This window comes from Apodemus sylvaticus, chromosome 3, assembly GCF_947179515.1.
Source record: "Apodemus sylvaticus chromosome 3, mApoSyl1.1, whole genome shotgun sequence".
Classification (NCBI taxonomy): domain Eukaryota; kingdom Metazoa; phylum Chordata; class Mammalia; order Rodentia; family Muridae; genus Apodemus; species Apodemus sylvaticus.
In genome coordinates this window covers 60565101-60587731 of record NC_067474.1, presented here as the reverse complement: position 1 = coordinate 60587731, position 22631 = coordinate 60565101, and the positions used below count along the sequence as shown (strand labels likewise).

At 50.7% G+C, this 22631-nt stretch overlaps 1 protein-coding gene across 2 annotated transcripts in view; it reads right to left on the bottom strand.

The window, feature by feature from the left end:
* Col15a1 (collagen type XV alpha 1 chain) overlaps positions 1 to 22631 on the bottom strand; it is a 102847-nt gene that overhangs the window by 49487 nt on the left and 30729 nt on the right. Inside the window, exons 3-10 of one of the 2 annotated variants that reach the window (XM_052176461.1) lie at positions 16559 to 17106; positions 14898 to 14972; positions 13259 to 13339; positions 8181 to 8325; positions 4899 to 5008; positions 3359 to 3493; positions 2179 to 2307; positions 21 to 464 (exon numbers count right to left, since the gene is read on the bottom strand). In XM_052176461.1, coding sequence (XP_052032421.1) covers positions 21 to 464; positions 2179 to 2307; positions 3359 to 3493; positions 4899 to 5008; positions 8181 to 8325; positions 13259 to 13339; positions 14898 to 14972; positions 16559 to 17106 — 1667 coding nt within the window. The remainder of the gene's footprint in view (positions 1 to 20; positions 465 to 2178; positions 2308 to 3358; positions 3494 to 4898; positions 5009 to 8180; positions 8326 to 13258; positions 13340 to 14897; positions 14973 to 16558; positions 17107 to 22631) is intronic. The other variant, XM_052176462.1, reaches the window with a different exon arrangement.

The window sequence follows — 22631 nt, the reverse complement described above, 5'->3', positions numbered from 1 at the left end:
AGATGCTAGCTGGGACTTACAGCAGTAAACATGTGCTCGGGGGCCACTGTGGGTGTGAGAGTGGCCTGGGTGTCTGTAGATTCCCCGCTGGCTTGTTCAAGGACCACTGTGGGTGTGAGAGTGGCCTGGGTGTCTGTAGATTCCCCGCTGGCTTGTTCAAGGACCACTGTGGGTGTGAGAGTGGCCTGGGTGTCTGTAGATTCCCCGCTGGCTTGTTCAAGGACCACTGTGGGTGTGAGAGTGGCCTGGGTGTCTGTAGATTCCCCGCTGGCTTGTTCAAGGACAACTGTAGGTGTAAGAGTGGCCTGGGTGTCTGTAGGTCCCCCACTGGCTTGCTCTAGGACCACAGTGGGTGTGAATACATCCAGGATGTCGATGACAGTCCCGCTGGCTTCCTCCTCCTCAAAAGTATGGAAGGGCACTTTGGACACGACTGGGGTTAACCATTCTTCACCGTGTGAACCCTGGAATAGAGCTGGCGTGAGAAGATGCCACATGGCACCCCACCCCCACCCCATTTCAGTGGCTGTGCCCATGTTACAGAAAGGAAACCACTGGCACAATCAGATCTCAGCAGCTCCTCTGCCTCTTTCCTGTACACACTAAGGAAGGACTGTGCTTCAGTGTACGGGCCTCTGGGGCTCAGCATCAGAATAGTCTCTCTGGGCATCTGTGGCCCACCTCTGGAATCCACCCACCCTGCTATCCATCTCAGTGTTTATCTTGGGCTTAGTTTGCATGCTTCCTGTCCTGGGGAGTGCTCTGCAGGCGGCCCTCCTGTTTCCAAACACCTCTGCTAGCCAAGCTCCAGCTCCTACTAAGCCCAGACATGGTAAAATTGGACTCTGGTCCCTGGTTTTCTCCTGCTGTGACACATACTGTGTCTTTAAAGAAGAAACGGGAAGAAGAGAAGAAAGGGAAGTAACTTGGGCTCTTCTGTGTATCAGTCAGGTGGCCCGGGGAATTCTGTCACTAGCCTGTGTGGATACAAGAGCAGAGCAGAGCAGAAGGCTGCCTGCCCGTGTGTTATCCCCCGACAGGGGAGCAAGCACGGGGGAGCTTGGAGGTGCCCGCTGCCTTCATGCAGTCACTCAGCAAATTAGTCCAGCACCTACCACTTGAGAGAGGCAACCCAGCCCTATCCCCACTGGGCTAGCGATGTGCTAGGGAACCAGGCCTGCAGTACAGATGGAGCCTTTTTACCAATTCCATTCTGAAGAGGTCTTCCAAGGACAAGGCCAGCGCCTTCCTGGGGAAGTGCTGTTAGACTGACTCTGAAGGACAAGTGAAGGAAGGGGCGTGGAGTCTCTGCAGTGAGGAGGAGTGTGGGAAGACAGCAGAGCAAGAAGAAACTGAGAGGAGCTTGAAGTCTGGGGCACAAAAGCCCCAAGGCACAGCCAAGAGGGGCAGGGAGCAGACCCTGCTTGGCTTCTCAGAGGAGCTGGGTCAGCAGGTGGAGGTCAGAAACACCTCAAAGAAGAGGAGCCACACCCAGCCAGGTTCTGAGAGCCTACAGAGAATGGGAACAACTCTCGGGCTGGGGAAGATTACTCAGGCGGGGTCCACACCAGTGAATTACAGATTTACGTAGAAAATTCAACAGGACTCCATTCTCATCCGATACTGGGCAGAAGGAAGAGAGAGGATGATTTCACGTGAAGCAGCTGGGACGGGACTATCTCCATTCCCATGAGGCGGGAACCCAGGAGTGGGCATGGGGGGAGGCAGGTTTGAATCTGATGGGTAGAGAGCTTCTATGGAGATATCACAGGGTCAGACTGGTCCTCTGTCCAGCTGGGATGTGTGTGTCCAGCCCTCTCTGCACTGCAGGCAGTAGGACCTCACCCTCACCCTGTTGGGCCTGCCTGTCTGCACCCTGCCAACCCTCAGCAACAGCATCGTCTCTTCCCTCACATGCAGGGTATACCCCTGACCCCTGGCCTCTGCTGGTGGGGACAAAAGGCTCTGCACACAGTCCTAGGACTCCCCTCTACTCTTCTAACTGTGAGGTGACCCGCCTCTTCCCTCAGGCCCAGCTAGACCACAGGGGCTGAGCCATATTCTTAGAAGTCCTGGCAAGTTCCACCTCTGAACTAGCATTGGTCAGAGAGGTGTCCCCCTACGCCCCGGTTTGTGGAGTGTAAGATACACACTGTTCCAGCTCTTCCCACTCCTTACCAGAGTAGCCTCTTCTCTTGGCTTCAGGGTTGGCCCTTCAGTGGGCAAGCTGCCAGCCACTGCATCCCCATCAGTGCTGGTGGGCACCTCACCATCCCCTGACACTGTTACTGTTAGGTTTTCTGGATCCTGAATGGAAAGACATCCCCAAGGTCCAGGCTAGTGGACCACCTCTTTGACCCATGTCTGTAGCTTTAGGGGACAGATAGCCAAGGCCCCTCTTAGACCTGTGCCCTGTCCCCTCTCACCTTCAAAGTACAGACACATCTAAGACCTGCCCATGGTCTCTGACCTCACTACCCTACAACTGCTAGCCAGCAATCACCGGACTGCCTCCTGCTACCCTCACTCAGCATCTCTGCATTTCAAATTGCCCTCTCCAACACCGCTCAGAATCGTGCTGACAAAATCAACGGATGCTTTCCAGCCCCTTACTCACTGGAACTTTTAAAAAGATCTGACATGTTCATGGCCACCCGTGCTCACCTGGACTTGGATTCAGCCTGGACCCGTGGACGCAGGCCAGCCTCCTCCGTCCTTTCTCCACTTAAGCCAAGGCAGTTGTTCTAGAATTTTAATCCTACTAAGACCTCTCTACCTTCTCCTGAGCGTCAATGGCTGAAACTTCACTACAGGCTATCAGACTGCCCAGTGGAAGCCTTCATACACTGGGTCTCTCCGTCGCCATCTTCTCAGCTTTAGATGACGTCAGCCCCCCCCCCCCCATGCAAACCCCAAAGGCACCCTGTACTTCTTCAGCTCCTGTGCGGCCTCTGGGCCTTTGCTCCTCTGGTCTCCACCTGTAACATCTGCCTATCCCATCTGCCTGGATACTTTTCTCAGACTGAGGCTCACCTTCTACCTCTCTGACCTGCAGGAGGGGAGATGGACCCCTTCTCTACACTCTCAGGGTTCTTTGGGAGTCCTGTCTCCCTTGACCATTGTGTCTTGGGAACTCAGCCTGTCCTATTGACCATCAGCCCTGGCTCGCAGGACCAGTGCCTGGTGTGTCATGGCATTCTACAGACCTCTCCTGTGAGTGACTGCCCTGCAGCCGGTTGCTCGTGCCCACCTGGATTCTCCCCACAGTGTTGCTACTCTGCATTGTGTGGACAGGAGGCTAGTGCCTGCTTCTGCCAGGAATGAGCCCTAGCAGGGGATGTATGCTTCTGCTACTCACCGGAGTGTCCACTTCCCTGATGCTCTGGGTAAACATGGCCAGGGTGGGGCTCCCAGTGGGCATACTGCTATTCTCTGCTTCTGGGACAGTGGTGACAGACACCCTGGCCTCCTCAGGTGCTGTAGCTGACAACCCCTGAAAACGAGGACATGGTGAGAGACCCTGCTGTTGGTCCCTTAGCTCAGCTTGACAAGTCTATGACTGGAGAAGACGGAGTGCCTGGGTCTTCCTCCTACACACACCCTGCCATCTGACGTCCCTGCAGCTTCCGGACCTTGGGCACCTCCACATTTGTGACTTCACCGCGGTAGTCTCAAACCAGTCCCAGACTTGCAAAATCCAGGGGACAGAGTACATCCCTGAGACATTGATGTCTCACATTTCATGCCAACGTCTGTTTACATACCCAGTGACCATAGGTCATTGATTTCTGAGTCAGCTGGCTCCAGCTCTGGGCATTCTGTTTAGACACACGGATCTCCTGTGACCACTCCTGCACACCCATGCAGACATAAGGATAACAGCGATGCTCGTGTGGTACTTCAGCCACGTGCAGGCAGAATTCTGTCCTCAGTGCACCCCAGTGCTAACAGGCCTTTGTCTCTCTGTAATTTAGTTTCCTCTGGGCAATGAATGTCTATAAGGTCTTAGAACAAATGGGGAAACAGAACAGCTATGGCTGCTGGTGTCATAGAAAGGGACATATTTGCCAGGAACATGGTGCACACATTTAACGGCGGCACCCAGGAGACAGAGGCAGGCAGCTTTCTGAGTTTGAAGCTAGCCCTGTCTGTAGAGTGATCTACATAGGAGGGAAGGCTGGCATGTTATTTTTGTTTTCTAGGGTTTCCATGAGCATGTGGTGAAGTAGGTCTGAATGGACCTGTGTGTACGGTCACGTTCACATACACACGAGCCTGTGGAGAGCAGCGGGGCAGAATTCACCCATGGCTCATTCGCCACCTTATTTTTGAGACAGGGTCTCTTGCTAAATCTGGAGCCTACTATTTCAGCAAGGCTGGCTGAGTGCCGAGCTTCTAGGGTCCTCTCTCTGTCTCCCCGCCATCATACTGTGGTTACGGACATTTGTCACCGCTCCAGCTTTTACACAGGTGTGCTGGGGATTCACAATTAGGCCTTCACACTTGTACACAAACGCTGGCGTTGAGAAGGTGGTGCTGTGCCATTTCTCAAACTGACTTTGTAGCTATGGAAGACAATTGGTAAGGAGAGTGTGGGCACGCCTGTCGTTAACCCTGTTCTGTCCCCAGGGGACTGTGGTCTTCATAAGGATCCCACGGAAGGCGGTCGCCGTCTGCGCATGCTACATTTGCATATGTCACCAATCATGGGTGAAGACAAGCAGGGATTGTTTCTCCTCCACCCCTGCTGCTGTGACCCTGGAGCTCTTTCCATACCACAGGACACCAGTGCTGATGACATTCAACTAAAACCTCTTGATGGCCCAGCCACCATCAAGCGTGAAAGAAGCAAACGCATCCCCTGTTAGGCTATCAAATCAAGTTTACCACGCACTCACCTGGCCGTCAGTGACGGTCAACGAGGCCCCATCCCCTGAACCATCATCAGTACTAGGGTTCCCAACTGTAGCATGGACCTCCAGTGTATCATTCAGGATCTCACCAGACCCTACAGGAAGCAGAAATTGTGATGTCAATAACTATGCTTCACAGTCTTGGAAGAGAATGTGGCAACTTGGTACACAGTACATAGAAACTTGGGAAGGTGTCAGTGATGCTGCAATACAGGGCCAGGAGGGAAGAGGCAGCCCAGAGAATGGGGCAAGGCCCTAGGACCTGGCGGCTTCCATCGTGGGTTCTGGCACCTCCTGCTTTGCCACGCCCCAGAATGTGATGTGGGGCCAATACTTAACTTGTGCCTCAAGTTCCTTCATCTATGAGTGGAGATCATGATTTCTACCTCAGAGGGTAGAAACTCTCCTGATGACTGCATTATTTGACCTAGATGATATGAGGAGTGTGTAGCGGACAGCGCCTGGCATATAGCAAGCCACTCACAAATACTCATCAGCACTGGACTTCTATATTCACGGAAGAGATAAAGGACTACATAGGAGTGCACGGGTGTTCCATCATTCCATGTGGTTATTCTATTACATATGTGTGTTGTATAGCAATTATTGCCGAGCACACATATTATTTGTGCAGGTGTCTATATATTTATATGTATATACAGCTAAATCACAGTGCTTCTTTCAGATTACAGGGGTGGAAAGAGAAGAGACTACAATTTTGTCATCGGTATCACCACTGTTCCTACAACCCTACGATGGCTGAATTGTTACCACACACACATTTGTGGAGAGGGCTCCAAAAGACAAATGGAATTCTAAAGCAAAGAAGAGATCACACTAAAATGAATGGCTGCTCGCCAGGCTGTCTCTGCTCTAGGAACTGTGCCTCCAACCTCCTGCCAGAGCAGAGTTCCTCACTCTCAGCTTCCTTGGTAACACCCCAAGGCAGGTATCTTACTCTAATCACAACGTTTAATTAGTAATAATAATAATTATTAATTACTAGTATTATTATTAGTAGTGTCAAAGACTGAGCATTGGATGTTCTGCAAGCTAAGAAGTACTCTATTACTGAGCTGTATCTCTGACCCTCTTTGTGTGTGTGTGTGTGTGTGTGTGTGTGTGTGTGTGTATTTGAGAAAGGGTCTCACTAAGTTGCCTAGACTAGCCTTGAACTTATGATACATTCCTATTGTAGTCTCCTAATTGGCTGGGATTACAAGCTGGTGCTACCAACTCTGTCTCACACTGATTCCCCTTCTGCAGAGGAGTCAAGTCACAGCAAAAGTAGTGGTTGGGAGCAGCTTGTAAGGCAAGCAGGCTTGTCTCCAGGCAAGATTTTCTTCATACCTACAGCATTTACATATCCCTAATGTCTTCAGCAGCCCCTGTGCGACCTTTCAGAACTTCAGGAGTGTTGTGTCTGACATTGGCCTGTGCCTGGATCCTCCCTGCTCTGACCACCAGGGGGTGCTATGCAAGCAGCTACTGGCCCCAGAGTCACCCTGGATGGAGCCGGGCAGACACTGTCAGAAAGCATACACATGCCTCGAGTATCAGCGAGCCATGCAGATGGTACTTGGGCTACAGGCTTCCTTCTCTCCACCATCTGGGCTGTGTACTCACCAAGAAAAGGAGTGCTTGGACTAGCTCTGGGTTTCCCTTTGGCGGTTTGTCAGCTAGATGAGGAGCAAAGCTGTTCCTGGGTATGGGTGAGAGGCCTTCCCCAGGTGGAAGTCTCTCTTCCATTCCAGTCTCGCCTTCCTGGACTGGGAAAGCCACCCTGCCTATTGCCCTACTCAGAGGTCAGAACCAACCCAACAGTATCCACGACTGATGATGTTTCTGTGTTGCTGGGAACATGGAAACCACAGTGTGTCTTACCCTCTCATTCACCAGGAAGCAAGGATGGTTACAATCCACCAAAGAGAATTAAGAAAGACTTGCAATCTCAGTCACACCCCCAGGCCCAATGCAAATAGGCAGCCACATAGGGCTTCCTTCAAAGCCAGCTGGGCTCCTTCTGCCCTCTGGGCATCCTACTGCCACATCTTCTAGACTCCTTAATAACTGTAATGTTATTACATTATTTATAATTTTCCTGTCTAGTCCTCTTGGTGTCTTACCCACAGACTCCCCAAGTTCAGTGGTTAAAATAATTCTTATTTGTCAATGGCAGACACACACAGAGCAAAGATCACTACTACTGTAAAAGATGTTTTGAAACACAGAAGTTAAACAGCGAGAATCAAAACCACCTGCAATCCTTCCCCACATTGGATGTTGCACCAAATGGGTAATGTATCCCCCACACATGCGAATAACATGTGCTCATAGTGCTGGCTGTAGTAGTTTTGAAATCTGCTCTTATGGTGAAGACTCCACAGCATGTCCCTAACTCATTAGATCATCGCCATCCTGTGGATACAGGACATCGTGTTTGCTCAACAAATCCTTGCTACAGGCAATTTGGATGAACGGTGCTGCTGGGAAGTGCCTTGCTTCTACATCTCAGAGCTTGGCCTTGGCTGCAGCTAAGGGCTACAAATGACTGCCCTGCATGAAAGGGTATTCTCAGGCTGTGGACGCATGTTAATCTGCTGCTTACAGGGAATTTCACATGTTCTCTGGACTTTTGCTTGTGCACCTTAGTGTGGGAGGCAGGAGCAGAGGAGCAGCAGGTAGGGACCTGAGGAGGGACCTGAGGCCTGCTTTAGGTTGTCATTTACCCACTGGGTGACCATACTTGTTTCTGGCCATAAGTTAGCTGACCAGATTCTCTGAGACCCAGAAAGTGGGTAGCAGAAGTTGGAAGAAGTGGAGATTCTGAGACAGGGCTGTGTGTGGGCTTGGGAACACTGGTAAAATTGCAGCTAGCTGTATCAACTAGATGGCATGGTGGAACTGGAGAAGTGTGTACATACTTGGCACACAGTAGGTCCTCAATTACCTGCAACAATCCTTTTCAGCTTTCCTATAGGGAAAGCAGAGGGAAGTCTGAAAGTCTCAAGCTCAGACACTGGAGAGCAAGAGCCGGCTGTGCCGTTCACAGGCTAGGCAGTCCTGGATGGGTTACCTGAGTTCTCTGGGACTCAGTTTCCCTGTCCTATTTTTTAGGGGGTGAACTGTCAGTCTTCCCTTGAATGGCGAAGGGATGATGACATGAGCTCTGTGTGTTGCATACGTGTGATAGATCTCCGCTTTCACGTGTGTGTGTGTGTGTGTGTGTGTGTGTGTGTGTGTGTGTGTGTGTGTGTGAGGACTTGCCTTGTTCAGGGCTGCTGTGTCCAACGATGCTCACATTAGTTTCTGGGGTCCCTTCTGGCACTGGCTCACCAGAAAACTCCGTGTCCTCAGCAGGAGAGGATGAAGTAGGGGGCATGCTTATGGGATCAACGTGTGCTTCTTTAGGCTGAAGAGAGAAAAATGAAATTTACTTTTAAAAGAATCATTTAAGTAAAAAAAAAGATTTACTTAAAGGTGAAGCAGGAAAATAATTTATCCTTGGAATTCTGAATAATTCTGAATGCCTACACTGGCTGTGTCTCTGGGTAGCATCACACCTCCCAGGTTGGAAAGACGTGTGTGCTGGGTGTCACTCCATCCCACTCACTGCCCAGGGAGACACTACTGATCTCAGAGTAAGACTTCTAAGCTCAGACACCACACTTCTGGGATGCCCAGGTCTTAGGCTAGCACAGAACAGATGCTGGATTCACGAATGTGTGGGCAGTTATCTCAGTGAGTCGGGCTGCACTGAATCACCATATAAATCCAGCCCCAGAGCAGCCAGCGGATGAGGCTCCGACAGCAATGGATGTGTCCACTTCCTTCCAGGGAAGCTCCTGCATCTGTCCAGCGTCTCCAAAGCCAGGCAAGGTCTTAACCAGTCTTACTAACAAAACCCAACAGCCAGAAACAATTCAGAAATCCAGGCAGGAAACTCAGGCCTAGTACAGTTTGTGAGACCCAGGGTTATCAGCTTCCAGTTTCTTCGTTTTGCTAAGTTCCAGCAGGATACCTTGGAGGGTGGAGGGTTAAATAGAAGGACCTAAGGTTGTACTTAGCATGCGGGAAAGAAGCCCACCTCTGCTGTGCTAAGACACTAAGGTTTCAGGCTCCCTTGCTACTGCAGCACTCCTTGGGCATCCTAACAAGAGCAGGCACAGCTCTTGATGTTAGACTCCACTGGGTAAATAGTGAATGTTTAGCCCATCAAAACAGGGAAGACTGCTTGTGACTTCAGAGTTCATAGTTCAGTCCTTACTATCAGACTTGAGTGGAATGTCTACTTTCTGTTTAGTTGACTGACTGACCTATTTTGGACAAATCATACAGCCTCACCTAAGGCTAAGCTCTCTCCTCTGTACAATGGGGACAATAAAAAAATGTTCCACAGAAGATGAAGAGATGGCTCAGAGGTTAAGAGCACTAGCTGGTCTTCCAGAGGACTCAGGTTCAATTCCCAGCACCTGTTTGGTACCACACGACTGGCTCTTACTCCTGGGGAACTGATACCCTCTTCTGGCCTCTGTAGGCACTGCACACATATGATGCACAAACATATATGTAGGCAAAACACCCACACACATAAAATAAAAATAAATCTAAAAAAGGGATAAGGTGAGTGCTGAGGGAGGGAGTGGCTGGAAGAGTGTAGACCAGGCATGCTGAGGACCAGCCCAGGAGCCATGAGTCAGGCACTGAAAAAGCCCAAACAGCGGGAGCTATGTAGGGGTGCTGAAGGAGTAGGAACCCCAGGAAAAGCAGTATAATCCAGCTAGAACCGGCCCACCCTAAGGTGTGTGTTCTCTTCCCCTCTGAGGGTTACGGGAGGAGCCTATTTTCCATGGGTCCCCAATGGAACTAGGGAAGGCCAACTGTAGCCTCCAGGGATGTCTAGAAGCAAGGGTACATTGTAAGACACATGGGCCTCAGGACAGTTACTCGGAGTAGGCCAAGCTGAGGTAAGCAGGGGGACAAGCCTGAAACAGGACAAGCTGTTACTCAAGGAGATCCCAGTAAGAGTCACCAACTAGCCTTTCAGTCAAAGCCTAAGTGAATCTTAGGCAGGCAGCCATGGCCACCTGAGCCCCGCTTTGAGGAAAGGTGAGATTCTAGAGATTCCGCTCTGTGGAGAAAGTGAGGTATTTCATCTTGAACACACGGCTCTTGGCTGCAGAAGGAATACGGACGAGGGGCCAAGAGTGGGCTGTGACAGTGTAGGCCGGTCTAGTCTGAAGACTTCGGTGCCTTCTCACGTGATTATGGAAGCGTGTCTGTGTGTCTTGCTTTCTTTTTGCTCACCCTTACTGTCACAGTCTTACATGCTCATTCACAGATAGAGTCCTGTGGCTGTGCTGTGTGCCTGGTTGTGGGCTGAGCCCTGGGGTGCATTATGTCTCCCCCTAGCTCCCCACCAGAGCACAGAAGAGCACAGACCAGCCACCCAGGCTGTTATCACGGAGCACACAGGACAGCAGAAGCAAGAGCCACGCTGGAAAGAGGGGGGCATGGCAGCGAGCAGCCTCACGGGAGAGGATTTGGCCTGGATCCTGAGGTGGATAAGAATTTGCCAGAAGGAAGGAAGGGCGGGTGGAGGTGGGGGTTCCAGGCAAACAGAACTGCTCAGAGCTGTCGGAATTGGAAGTCCCAGATGGTATGTCTGGGAAGCCGAGAGCCCTTAGGTGTGGTTGGAAGAGGTCCTGGCTGTGTCTGGGAATCACCCTCAGAGCTCGCTGCCAATGTAGATTCTTGTTCTTTGCTCAGACACACTGAACACCCCAGGGAAGCAGCCCAGGAGACTCTTTATTAAAGACAGCTGTCTGTCTGTCTGTCCCACACACATTTGCGTACAGGTGATTCACATGTACAGCCAGAGCTGAGAAACAGAAGTTAATTCTAACTCAGCAGAAGGTAAGCTTTTCCAGAAATGCAAAGGCATATGAGCAGGAGCTGGCTCTGCAGGAGAGAGAGGCATGGGGCAGCAGAGGCGCTGACCCTAAACGGGGGAAGCGGGGAGGGCTGAACAGGCTATCTCTGGTTCTGTTTCCCAGTTGGGCCCATGTCCCAGAGGGTAGGTAGCAAGCGACAAAGGCTGAAAATGGGGAAGTGGGAATCTGACCAAGAAAGAAGCCAGAGAGAGAGAGAGAGAGAGAGAGAGAGAGAGAGAGAGAGAGAGAGAGGGAGGGAGAGAGAGAGAGAGAGAGAGAGAGAGAGAGAGAGAGAGAGAGAGAGAGAGAGAGAGAGAGGGACTGAGGACAACAGGGAAATTCCCTGTGCCACAAAGAGCCACGATGCCCTTCAAAGTGGTGTGACTGCGAGCACTCTGGCTCTGAGGCCCAAGATGTGGCTCTGTCACATTCAGGCCAAGTGGCCTCAACAACAACATGTCTGTTCCATGCCCTTTCCTATAGAACAGAACCTCAGAAGCCCTCTCTGAAATGGACTAAACTCAGCAGCACGCGTAGGTGGAGAGATGACTGTAGAAGGACAGAAGAATCCTGAGGTGGCGTCTGCCATGTGGCCGTCGGGAATCAGCAGCTTTGGGACCAACAGGGTGGGCCTAAGGGAGTTCTCTTAAGCAGAGGACAGCCATGGAGGGTTTGCACAACAAGACACCAGGAAGCCAGTGTGGCAGGGCTTCCAAACAGAACAGGGAACCCACCATGTGCAGCACTGAGTCTGGCCCTGAGCTCCCTGGCTTCTTGAGATCCTCACCAGCTAGTCTGCAGTGACCATCACAAGTCTTCGCCCATCACTGCTGTGTACCAAGGTCTACGTGAGTGTTTGGACCATGCGGTTTGTCCACCTCTCATGCCAAGCCACAGAGCAGGCATGTTCTGCACTAATGGGGGAAGCAGCCTGGGAAACATGAGGTTTCCTGCGGAAGGCTGGTAGCCAGGGGCAACAGGGCTAAGACCTCCTGTGGGTAGGTCTCGGACTACAGCACTTCTCCTAAGTCCCTAAGAACTGGAGAAAGAAGCGAGTGGGGTGCCCAGAGACGCCCCAAGGGCACCACGGCACCAGCCTCTTCTCTTCCATAACTTCTCCAGGTCCTCAGAGATCGATGTCACACCCTCTCCAGGCCGATGCTGCCCACACCCACATCAGTCCCTGTATCTGAAGTGCTGATGTTGTGGTGAGCCACCTTCCAAGCAGGCTGTAAGGAAGAAGTGACATGGTACCCACAGAAACATGAGCTCTCTTCCTCCTCTGCTTTGCCCTCTGTGCTTGTCCTAAGATGGCTGTCTCCTCGTTCCCCTCCCAAATTCTCGCCCCACTCTCACCCCTGTGACCTCTCACCTCTCAGGCCCTACTGTCCTTTCTGCCCTCTCTAAGGACCGCCAGGTTGTTAGTGTTCTGTCTGAGTTAGCCTCCCTCTACATTATGAGGCAGTATACACAAAGCAGCGTCATGCTTAGAGCCCTGAGCATGCGGCCCACTGACCTGTGCCAGGATGTGCCTAAGGCTGGCTAAGCCTAATGGGCACACAGGACTCCAATACTGCCCCCAAGCAGTGCATGGACTCCGGCATCTTCGGCTTCACCCTCTCAGCCAAGATTGGCCAAGGTCTTGGGGGTGCACTGCTACAATCCCACCCAGACCATAAACCCCTGGGGAGAATCAGGAGACCTGTGCTCTAGCCTGGCTTGCCCAGGTTCCCTCTCTGGTATAGACATCTGGCACACCCACATCCCTGCTGCCTGAGGTCTATAGCGTACAGTCCCTGCCTTATTTCTGTCTCCCTGCTCTCTATCGGAAGCCTTCACCGAGGGATGAGCCCAGCATGGGAGCTGTCTTTGCTTGCAGCTCAGATGCTCCTTGCTGTCATCACACAAGGGGGCGGGGAGCTCCAAACGCCATGGTCCCACTCAAGGCTTTGGAAGCCCTTTGCTCTTCAGCTGCAGAACACAGTCCCAGGTGGGAGAGATGCCGATGCTGGGATGAGGTGAGGGCTGCTTTCCCGTGGGCTCAACACACACTCAGTATCATTCAGGGTTATTTCCCGCATGCCGGGACTTTCTGAGGCTCAGTCGTGACTGCCTGTCTAACTCTCCAGTGACCCTATAAGATACAAGTGATGTTATCATCACTTGGCAGAAGAGAACTGAAGTTCAGTGAGTCTGAGTAAACTCTCCAAGGCCACAGAGCACATCTGCCCGTGTATGCCTTTCATAGCCATGCATGCAGGTGGCCCTGAGAAACTGACAGCTTGCTTGGGTGAGGGTGTGAGGTAGCAAAGGGCCCACCTGACTCCCTCGGAGGATCTGGTACCTAACCTCACCAATCTGACATCAGCCTGAGACAGTTAACCCCCTCACAGGGCTAGCGCCCATGCTCACCGGGGCTTGTGTGTAGGTCACAGCTTCCATGATTTCAGCAACTTCGTCCATCTCCTGAAGCCCACTGGCTTCTCCAGATGCCTGTGAGGAGATAAGTCATGACACACACGGGGCAGGAGAGCAGGTTACACAGGCTTGTGGTACTTGAGAAGGTCAGAGACTGACAGACTCCTGTGTGTGCATGCATGCACATTTGCATGTATGTGTAAATGTGCATTTACAGGCATGCATGCACATCTGTTTGACTGCATCTGTGTGGGTATGCATGAGTGTGTACATATACATACATATATGCATATGAAGACATGAACATGTAAATACATGTTTGTATGGTATGTATGCATATATGAATGTATATATGAATACATGTATGTGTGGTGTTTGTGTCTCTGCGTGTGTGTGTATGCAAACATGGGATCAGAGACAAGCTGGGAAAGGCAGAGTGCATGGTTGGTTATTCTATTTCCAGCCACACTGCTATTGCTACAATCTGTTACTTCACCTTCCAACCATGTGCAGGCTCCCTTTGCTCCTGGTTTGTGCAAGGTGCTCCCCTAGAACCCATTCAGGGAGCACTCAGCCAAGATGGCTTCCTGTTGTCCCCTGACCATCACAGCCAGCCCCTGTGTCAGCCCAGGAGCCAGTGCTATGCAGTGCAGCAGGCTCTGCAGAGGAGCCTCTGGGTCCTTTATACTTCAACGTGAATGCAGAGCAGAGACAAATCTTCGACAGCTTCCTCATCCTGTCTCCCAGCTCTCTTGAGTGGCACTGGCTCTGGAGTACAGCAGTTCAGGCAGGCCCAAATGCTGCTACCTCTGGTGCACAGATTTTTTTTTTTAACACTAAATTAATGAAACCAACTTCTAATGTGTTCAGAAGTTGACATCACTTAGAGAGCAACAGTCACAGGGAACGCCACTCGGCCTGCATCTGGCTTTGGCATGATGCTCCTGTCTGCCTGGAAGAACCTTCAGACAGCGCCTGCCTCTCCCTCCCTGGCTCCCAGCTCCGCCTCCTGCCCCTCTGTTCCCTGACCCTGCTGAGTTGGGTCTGAGGCTCTCTCACTGAATTTGTGTCTCTAAGTGCCTGTCAGAGGTTGGAGGAGGGGACAGCCCTTGAAGTATATCCCCTTATCCCCAGCCTACAAGGGGCTGTCACTACCAGCAAATCCTGGAGGGAAGGAAGGAAGGAGCCATCTTTCCTCCCTGGCCCCCACCCCACCCCCAACTTAAGAATCAATTCACTTGCCAAGCATAAAATGAACCTAAATTTAGGTTCATTTTTATAGGACTTTACACCCAGAATATCTTAGCATTTTAGCTCTGATTTTAGAAGCCTGACACCCTTCTTGGCAGGAAGGCTGGAAACCAGGCCATTGACTGCCACAGCCAGAGGAACACCTTATAAGACACACAGCCCCCACTCGAAGGAGACGGCTGAAGCGCTTTAAAAAATGAAAGAAAGCCAAAAGCCCAAAATAGGACTTGGGGCTGTGCTGACCATGATGAGAGGCTTTTAGACTGCATGACGCTGAGGGAGAAGAATTGGACGGGCACTCAGCCTTCCCCTGGCTGTGTGGGGTGGTGGTGGCACAGAACCCTGCGTGAGATGGGAGAGTCGGGGAGATGCAGAGGCTTACCGAGGACTCTTGTGCTTCACACAGCTCCTCAGGGGTCCTGGGGTCTGAATAGATGGTAAGCTGTTGTATGGAGCCCTGAGGAAGAGAGAAACAGAGTCATAGGTTACATGTGTACATGATAATGCCCAAGGAAGATGGCACTGTCCCAGTGAGGGAGGACATCGCAAGAACCAGCATGTTCTCATGCTGTCTATGGAGGGGTCAGGCGCGCAGGGCACCCTCCACTCGGCCTCTCCAGTCAAGGGACTCTTCTTGTCTCTCCCAAAGAATATGAAACACCACCACCCCCAAGCATATGTTCAGAATACAGACAGCCACAACGGCCTCCTCACATCTCCAGGGCCCCTGCAGGTCAGCAGCAGGCCCCCAAACCTGCCTTCCTTTGCCCCCAAAGTTCAAAACTTCCTTGCTAGACTTTCTTGTGATGTGGCGAGATGCCAGCCACCTCCCTCCCCAACTCCCCAGATCTAGAGCTCACTCTTCAGAGGACACCAATGCCAGCGTGTACACACATGTAGCATGTACACACAGCCCCAGCATTCCCCCCTGTGCTAGAAATAAATTCAATTTCTGCCCTCTAGTGGTGCCTTTTTCATTTACTTTTGGTTGGTTGGTTGGTTCGAGGGGTCGGTGTGAGAGTCTCTTTTTCTTTTCTTTCTTTCTTTTTTTAGTTTTATTTTATTTTTTTTAACTTTTGTTTTTGGAGACACGTTCTCATTTTGTAGTTCTGGCTGTCCTGAAACTCACTAGGTGGGCCATGCTGGCCGTGAACTCACAGATCTCAGAAGAAATTCATGGTTGGGGGCAGAATCTCAATCTGTAGGCTAACCTGGCATTCACTCTGTAGCTCAGGATTAGAACTCATGACTTACAGCAACCTGAATACTGAGATATGAACCAGGCCTCTTGTCTTCCCTAGTGTGTCTGAGTCACCCTAGGGCCTCTGATAATGGCTATTTTCTCTAGAAAGTGCCTATTCTGATAGTAGAGTCGGTCTTCTGATTTATTTGTTTTAGGACATACTGTTTAAAAGAAGGCAGGGAAGTGAGTCCTCATTTCGATTATTCAGATATGTCTAGCACTGGGCTGGAGAGATGGCTCAGCGGTTAGGAGCACTGGCTGCTCTTCCAGAGGTCCTGAGTTTAAATCCCAGCAACCACATGGTGGCTCACAACCACCCATAATGAGATCTGATGCCCTCTTCTGGTGTGTCTGAAGACAGCTATGGTGTACTTACATATAATAAATAAATAAATCTTTAAAAAAATATATCCAGTCTTACAGAAACAACTTAAGCACAACTACCATCCACATGGGGAAATTAAGTCACTCGAGACTAGCAGGCTTGACTCTTTTAGTCATGGCTTTCAGTGAACAAAGTAGTTCTGACTATTTTCCCCGGGCTATTTTAAAAGCCCAGCCCGAGGAAAGGGGTTTTATGTCCACTTTCAGCCAATACCACAGACCCCAACACACAGCACTGCCCAAAGCCTGCCGCCCCAGTTTATTGCAGAGTACCGGGACCACTGGCATCCAGGCCTACAGTCCTTACCACACGGTGTACATGCCTTTTGAGGGCATAAGAGTAAAATAATAATGATCACTGTCCCTCCTTAGCATGTGGGAGTTCTTCGGTCTGAGGAGAGCCGGCGGAAACTCACCGTAAATCTCTCCAGGCCCGTGGCTCCTGCATTGCCCACAAAGATCCCGGCACTAGGCTCAAAAGTCAACGGCCAGGAAGATCGCTGGAAAAGGACTTGGCTGTGCTCCTCACAGTCCATGAGAAGGGCCACTTCCTCACCCTGGACGGTCACAGCAAAACGATTCCACCTGTTGGTCATCACCGGCACGGAGAAAGCCGCAGCTTCACGGGACACGTGGGAGCCCGGTTCCGTGTAGTAGAGGATAACCCGCTGGCGGCCGTCCTCCACGCCGGAAAGCCGCAGGCCCAGGTAGATAACCTTCTGGAAAGCATCGGTGATAGCAAAGAGCACGCCGCCTTGGGCACTATTGGGCTTCACAGCCGCAGCAATGGCGAAATCCCTGAAGAAGGTGGACGGGACCAGGGTCCTGGCGGGGCGGCCAACGTTGGCACCAGGCCCAAAGCTGTAAGCCGGGAAACCGCCATAGCCCGTGACAAAGGACACAGACGAGGGTAACGGGACCCCGATGAGCTCTGTGAGGTCCAGGTGGTCCTGAGAGGCTGACCCTGCAGGGAGGGAGAGAGGTCATGATTCCACTATGCTCGACCGAGGAGGTGGGAGCCGTGGGGATCGATGAAAGTAGACTTTCTGAAGGGCAGTTTCTCAAACTTCTGAAATACGCCCCAGTACTGAAATGTGGGGTACATTGTGCATAAAAACACCATAACTTGGACACACCCTTTCAGAAAGCACCCCGTGGTGACTGTTTACCCCTCCCCTTTAATCGTTGTTTTTCTCTTTTAAAAATTAAAACCATGCTGAGAAAGGCTCACTCGTTGATTGGATCGCCCACTAATGGACGGTGATCTACGGTTTGGGAAAACACAAGTCGTTTCTAGAATATGTTTCTAGAAATCTCCACTAACTTGGAGATATCTTTCATTCTTTAACCAAGTGGAATCGGGTTGTGTTGCTTTGTTTGTTGATGAGGTCTTCTGTTTACGTGCCTCAGAGTGTAGGGGTAAAGCAGACACAAGTGTGTGTGTGTGTGTGGGGGGTATTCCCTGGAGTCTAGCACAATTGAGCTTTGCTTCATAGTGGTAAGCAATCATCATCATCATCGTCATCATCATCATCATCATCAACAACATCATCTTCAGGCATAGCAGCAGCATTTACATCCCAGCTGTACCAGGCACTGCTCACATAATTAAGCTTACTTCATCCTCACTGGAGCCCCACAAGGTTAGGTCCAGTTTGTTATTTCTGTTTACTCCTGAGAAAAACCAAGGCTGCTAGAAGTTCACAAATTTGCAAGCAGGATTCATATGCAAAATTCACAACCAGAGCCCCTGACCTGAGTTTGTGCTCTTCACCAGCACACTTGGTGGGGTTGACAGACCTCCAGTGCAGCGGCCTGAAAAGGACCCCGGGTCCATGAGCAAAAGCTACAGACTGCTCCAGGGACTGGACACACATCCCTGAGCTGTCCCTGAAGTGACAGCAGTGAGCGAGAGAGGAATGCAGGTCTCGGGCACACCCGGTGCCACTGAGCCAGAAGACAAGGCCGGACAACAAGCCTCGGGACAGAGCAGTGGCAGACAGAGGGGCAGCTCTCCGAGTGGCCGCCTGTGCTATAGCCAACAGTCAGAGGCTCCTAGCCCATGGCTAAGATTCTCTCTCTATCCCGTGAGGAAGCCAAAGGGCGACCCAAGTGAACCATTGAGACCATCTTGCCTAGTTAGCTTCAATTGTCGACTTGACGGGAATCTCCGTTGAAGAATTCTCTGTGACTGCGTTCGGTGGGAGCACCTTCGGTGGGAGCACCTTCGGTGGGAGTACCTTCTTGAGGGCTAAATGATGTAGAGGGTGAACAACTCACTGTGGGCTTTGTCAACTCAAGGAGGGGGCCTGGACTATACAAGAAAGCCAGCTGAGGGGAGGTGAGGGAGCAGCAGCGATCCTCTGTGCTCCCGCTTCAAGCTCCCGCCTCGAGTCCTTGCCCCAGCTTCCTTCAGTGATAAATAGTGTTTTGGAAGTGCAAGGTGAAATAAACCCTATCTTCCTCAAGTTGCTTTTGGTCACAACAGAAGAATAAAGTAGAATAGCATCCTTATAGCCCCCAGTCAGAAAGAGTAGACACGACAGTCCTTTCTGTTACATCTACACAGCAGTCAAGACTCCCCAGGGCAGGGCTCTGCCCCGCTGTGCCAGCTCAGGGCCACCTCTGTCCTCGAGCTCCTTGTCCGGAGCAGTCACTGTCACTTTTCATCTGCTGTATTCCTATGTCCTCGCGTCTGCCCTGGAAATAGACCACTACTAACCCATTTTATGGATGAAGAACTGAGGCATGGAATCCTGAGGATCCACAGCCAGTGATAAGGAGATCTGTGACTTCCAGTTAACTCGATATCGGAAAGTTTGATAAGAAAAGGGGTTTCCACAAGGGTTCTGGACGAAAGTCAGCTGGAGGCAGATACTGAGCACCAACAGGACCCTAGGGAAGGGCCACAGTTGCACATGTGTGCACATGTGTGCCTGACGGTGTGTGTATGTGTCTGTATGTACATGTAGCTAGCTGTGTGTATATGTCTGTGTATATGTGAGTGTGTGTGTGCCTAAGCCATAACATGTTTTGGTTATATATAAGAGTATAAAGGGTAATATGGAGACTCATCAAAAGGTCAGGGTGGCAAATGCTATGCGTATTTAATCACAGTGGGAGATACATGTGAGCTTGGAGGTGCTCAGTCAGCTGTGTGTTTACCATGAAAATCTGAGGACCCGAACTTGGATCCTCAGTCTTCATGTAAAAACATGGCTCTGTAATGGCTCTCCGTGTATCCCCAGTGCTAGGAAAGCAGAGACGAGAGAATGCCGGAGCTTGCTGCCAGCCGGCTGGTCTAGACAGACTGAATTGGTGAGCCCCAAATTCTGTGAGAAACTGAGGAAGCCACTCAACCTTGACTTCTGGCCTCCAAGCTCTCTCCCTTCCCCTCCCCCCCAATAAACAGACAAACATGTCTACCGCACACATATCCATGTGTTCATATACACAAGTAAATGTTTTAAAAAGAAGTCATCACACAGGATTACTGAGGTAATTTAATGACACAGCGTGGGATGCTGGTTCAGGGCTCCTGATCAGTAAGTGACAGTGACCCTTCACCCCTGCCCTCCCCATCACTGTCATGGACTTTCAAGTCTGGAAAGGACGCAAGTTCCACTTCAGCTATGTTAACCCCTCCTTTTCTGGTGTGGGAACCACTAGCTAAAAGTAGCCTCTGAACACATGAATCACAGGTCTTCCCCTTGAAACATGCTGTACTAAGTGAAAACTGGATCTCAGAGACTCAATTTGGGAAGAAAAAAACAGTGTAACATAACTAATTAATAATTTTCATATTGGTTATGATTTCAAATGATAATTTGGAAGTTTGCGGGTTAATACTTCATTTCAAATTTTCTAGTTGAGCCTGGTGGTGCAGGCCTATAATCCCAGGTACACAGGGGACTGAGGCAGAAGATCGTAAGTTTGATGTCTGCTATGGTTACATTGTGAGTTCAAACCCATCCTGGGTAATTTAATAAGACCAGGTTTCAAAAATAAACAGAAGAAAGGATTGGGTGGTTATGCCTGGTGGTGCACACTTTTAGTGCCAGGACTCGGAAGGCAGCGGCAGGCAGATCTCTGAGTCTGAGGCCAGCCTGGTCTACAGAGTGAATTCCAGGATAGCCAAGGCTATACAGAGAAACCCTGTCTCGAAAAACTAAAGGAAAGAGGAGATAGAGAGAGGAGTGGGGAAGGGATTTAACCCCCTGGTTCCACACGTGTCTAACAGGCACAAGGTCCTCAAAATCCGCTCTCCGTTCCAGTCCCAGTACAAAAAAATAAAAATGAAAGGATCTCAGGCAGAAGGAAGCAGCCCATGCCCAGCACCCCTTAGAAAAGAGCCGCCCGCCCAGCACCCCTTAGAAAAGAGCCGCCCGCCAGCTCTGCAGACCCTCTCCAGGCCACTCCCGGGACCACAGTGTCACCATTCCTGTGCATCTGTTTGCATTTACTGTGCAAGCCTTGTCTGTAACAGAGTGCAGAGCCAGCAGGGATGCCTCCAACCTGCACACCAACACTGGCAGGCTGCCTTAGTCTGTCCCCTCACTTCTTTCTCTCCTCTCCCCCCAACATCATCATTTTCAGATCAATCCTTGTTGAAGCTGGGGCCCTACTCCCACCACAAGGGGATGAGCTGCGATGGGCAGGGTCGCTTTTCTGGAGACAGAGAGGAAGGTTTATGTGATGTTCCAGACCAACTTGCTTCAGATTCCTTCATCCCCACCTCCTCTGCTTACGGGGACAGGCCATCCCACTGCACAGATGTGGGATGGAGTTGGGGTGACATGGGCCTGTTCACTTCCGGTTTCACTGGCTGCTGCTAAAGTGCTCTTTGAAGATTCTGTACCACTGACCACACCCACGGTGGCCTCGCATGCCCATGTTGAGGCGGGGCAGAGAGATTCACTTGAGAGAGGTCCATGGGACTTTTTAATTGCAGTGACATATTTAATTTTTGAAGTCTTTATTTTGATTATTATCCTAATTACGTGTATGTGTGTGGGCGTGGGTACATGAGGGCAGGGCCAGAGGCGTCAGAGCTCTGGAGCTGAAGTTACAGGTCGTGTGAGCTGCCTGAGGTGGGTGCTGAGAATCAAATTCAGGTCTTCTGTAAGAGCGCTATATGGCCTTCTTAACCTCTAAGCCATCTCTCCTGCTCTGATATGTTTAATTTTTAACATTGGTTCCAAGGATGTATCACCATATTACTGTTGTTGTTGTTATTGTTTATTATTATTATTTACTAAAGGGACTCACTAGGTAGCCCTGGCTAGCCTGGTGAGTCACCATAGACCAGGCTAGCCTCCAAAGTCACCGAGATCTGCCTGCCTCTGTTCCCCAGAGCCATGATTAATAATGTATATCACAGTGACTCCAGGATTCTTCAGAACACACTTCACTGGGAACACTTCCCAACATGTATGAAAATGGCTGCCCTCTTTGCCTAAAGAGAAAATTGGATCACATAGAGTCCTTGCTTTGAAATCTTCTATGGACATCTGTGGTCCCCAGGGTCAGGCACCCACCCAGGGACTTAAAAGACCTTTTCTGTCTGGGCCCAGCCATTCTCCCCTGCCCTCCTAAGATAATCTACAATGGTCCCAAAGGCGTTTCTCTGCTGTCACAGACCTACATCTCCCCCAAATGCTGCCCCTATGTCCTTCACCCCATCCACCCAATTACCTTTCAGAATAACTCCTCCTGCTCCCCCTGCCCCTCCTCCTCCTCCAGACTCAGCCCAGCCCCCTCCCCTGCAGTCATTCCCCCTTCACTGCCCATAAGTTCTTCTTGATGGAGCTGCACCGTAAGCCTCCCGCATGCACACTGGGGTCTTCTGTCACAGCCCCTTCCCCATGTCACCATTAGCTGCTAGTTTCTACCCCCCAGTGAATGATGAGGACAAGGACTTCACCATTCATGGTTCCCAGGACCCCGGCCAGTGAGGATGAGTGTAAAAATGGACACATTAATGAATCAACAGAAGAATGGATGGACGGATGGAAGGGAGGATGGAAACTTCCGACCTCCTCATTTTACAGAACGCAAAGTCAAGGTTAACAGAGGGAAAGTGTCCGATGATCAGGAACCCAGACTTCAGTCTCAACTGAATGCTCTCCTCTCCAGTTTATAACCTGCTTTAAAACAGACACCCATGCCAAGGAATTTTAGTTTGAGGCTCAAACCCCACAAGGCATAGGTTAAAATTACAATAAATCTGGTTAAATGCAACTAGACAAAGCAAGGCTCACAATAGTGATTTCATAATTTAAAGACATAAATCTGGTTAAATTTGAGTACAAAGAAATGAAGATCTGAGGACCGAAACATTTTTTTAAATCATAATAATATTAAACCCCACAATGTCAGCTTAAAAACCAAGGGCCGACAGACAGAGCAGAATCCTGACGTCACAGACAACGAGCGTGCGCCTTTAGCATGCGAAGCAGATGGGTAATGCCACAGGTCAGTGAAGCCTGG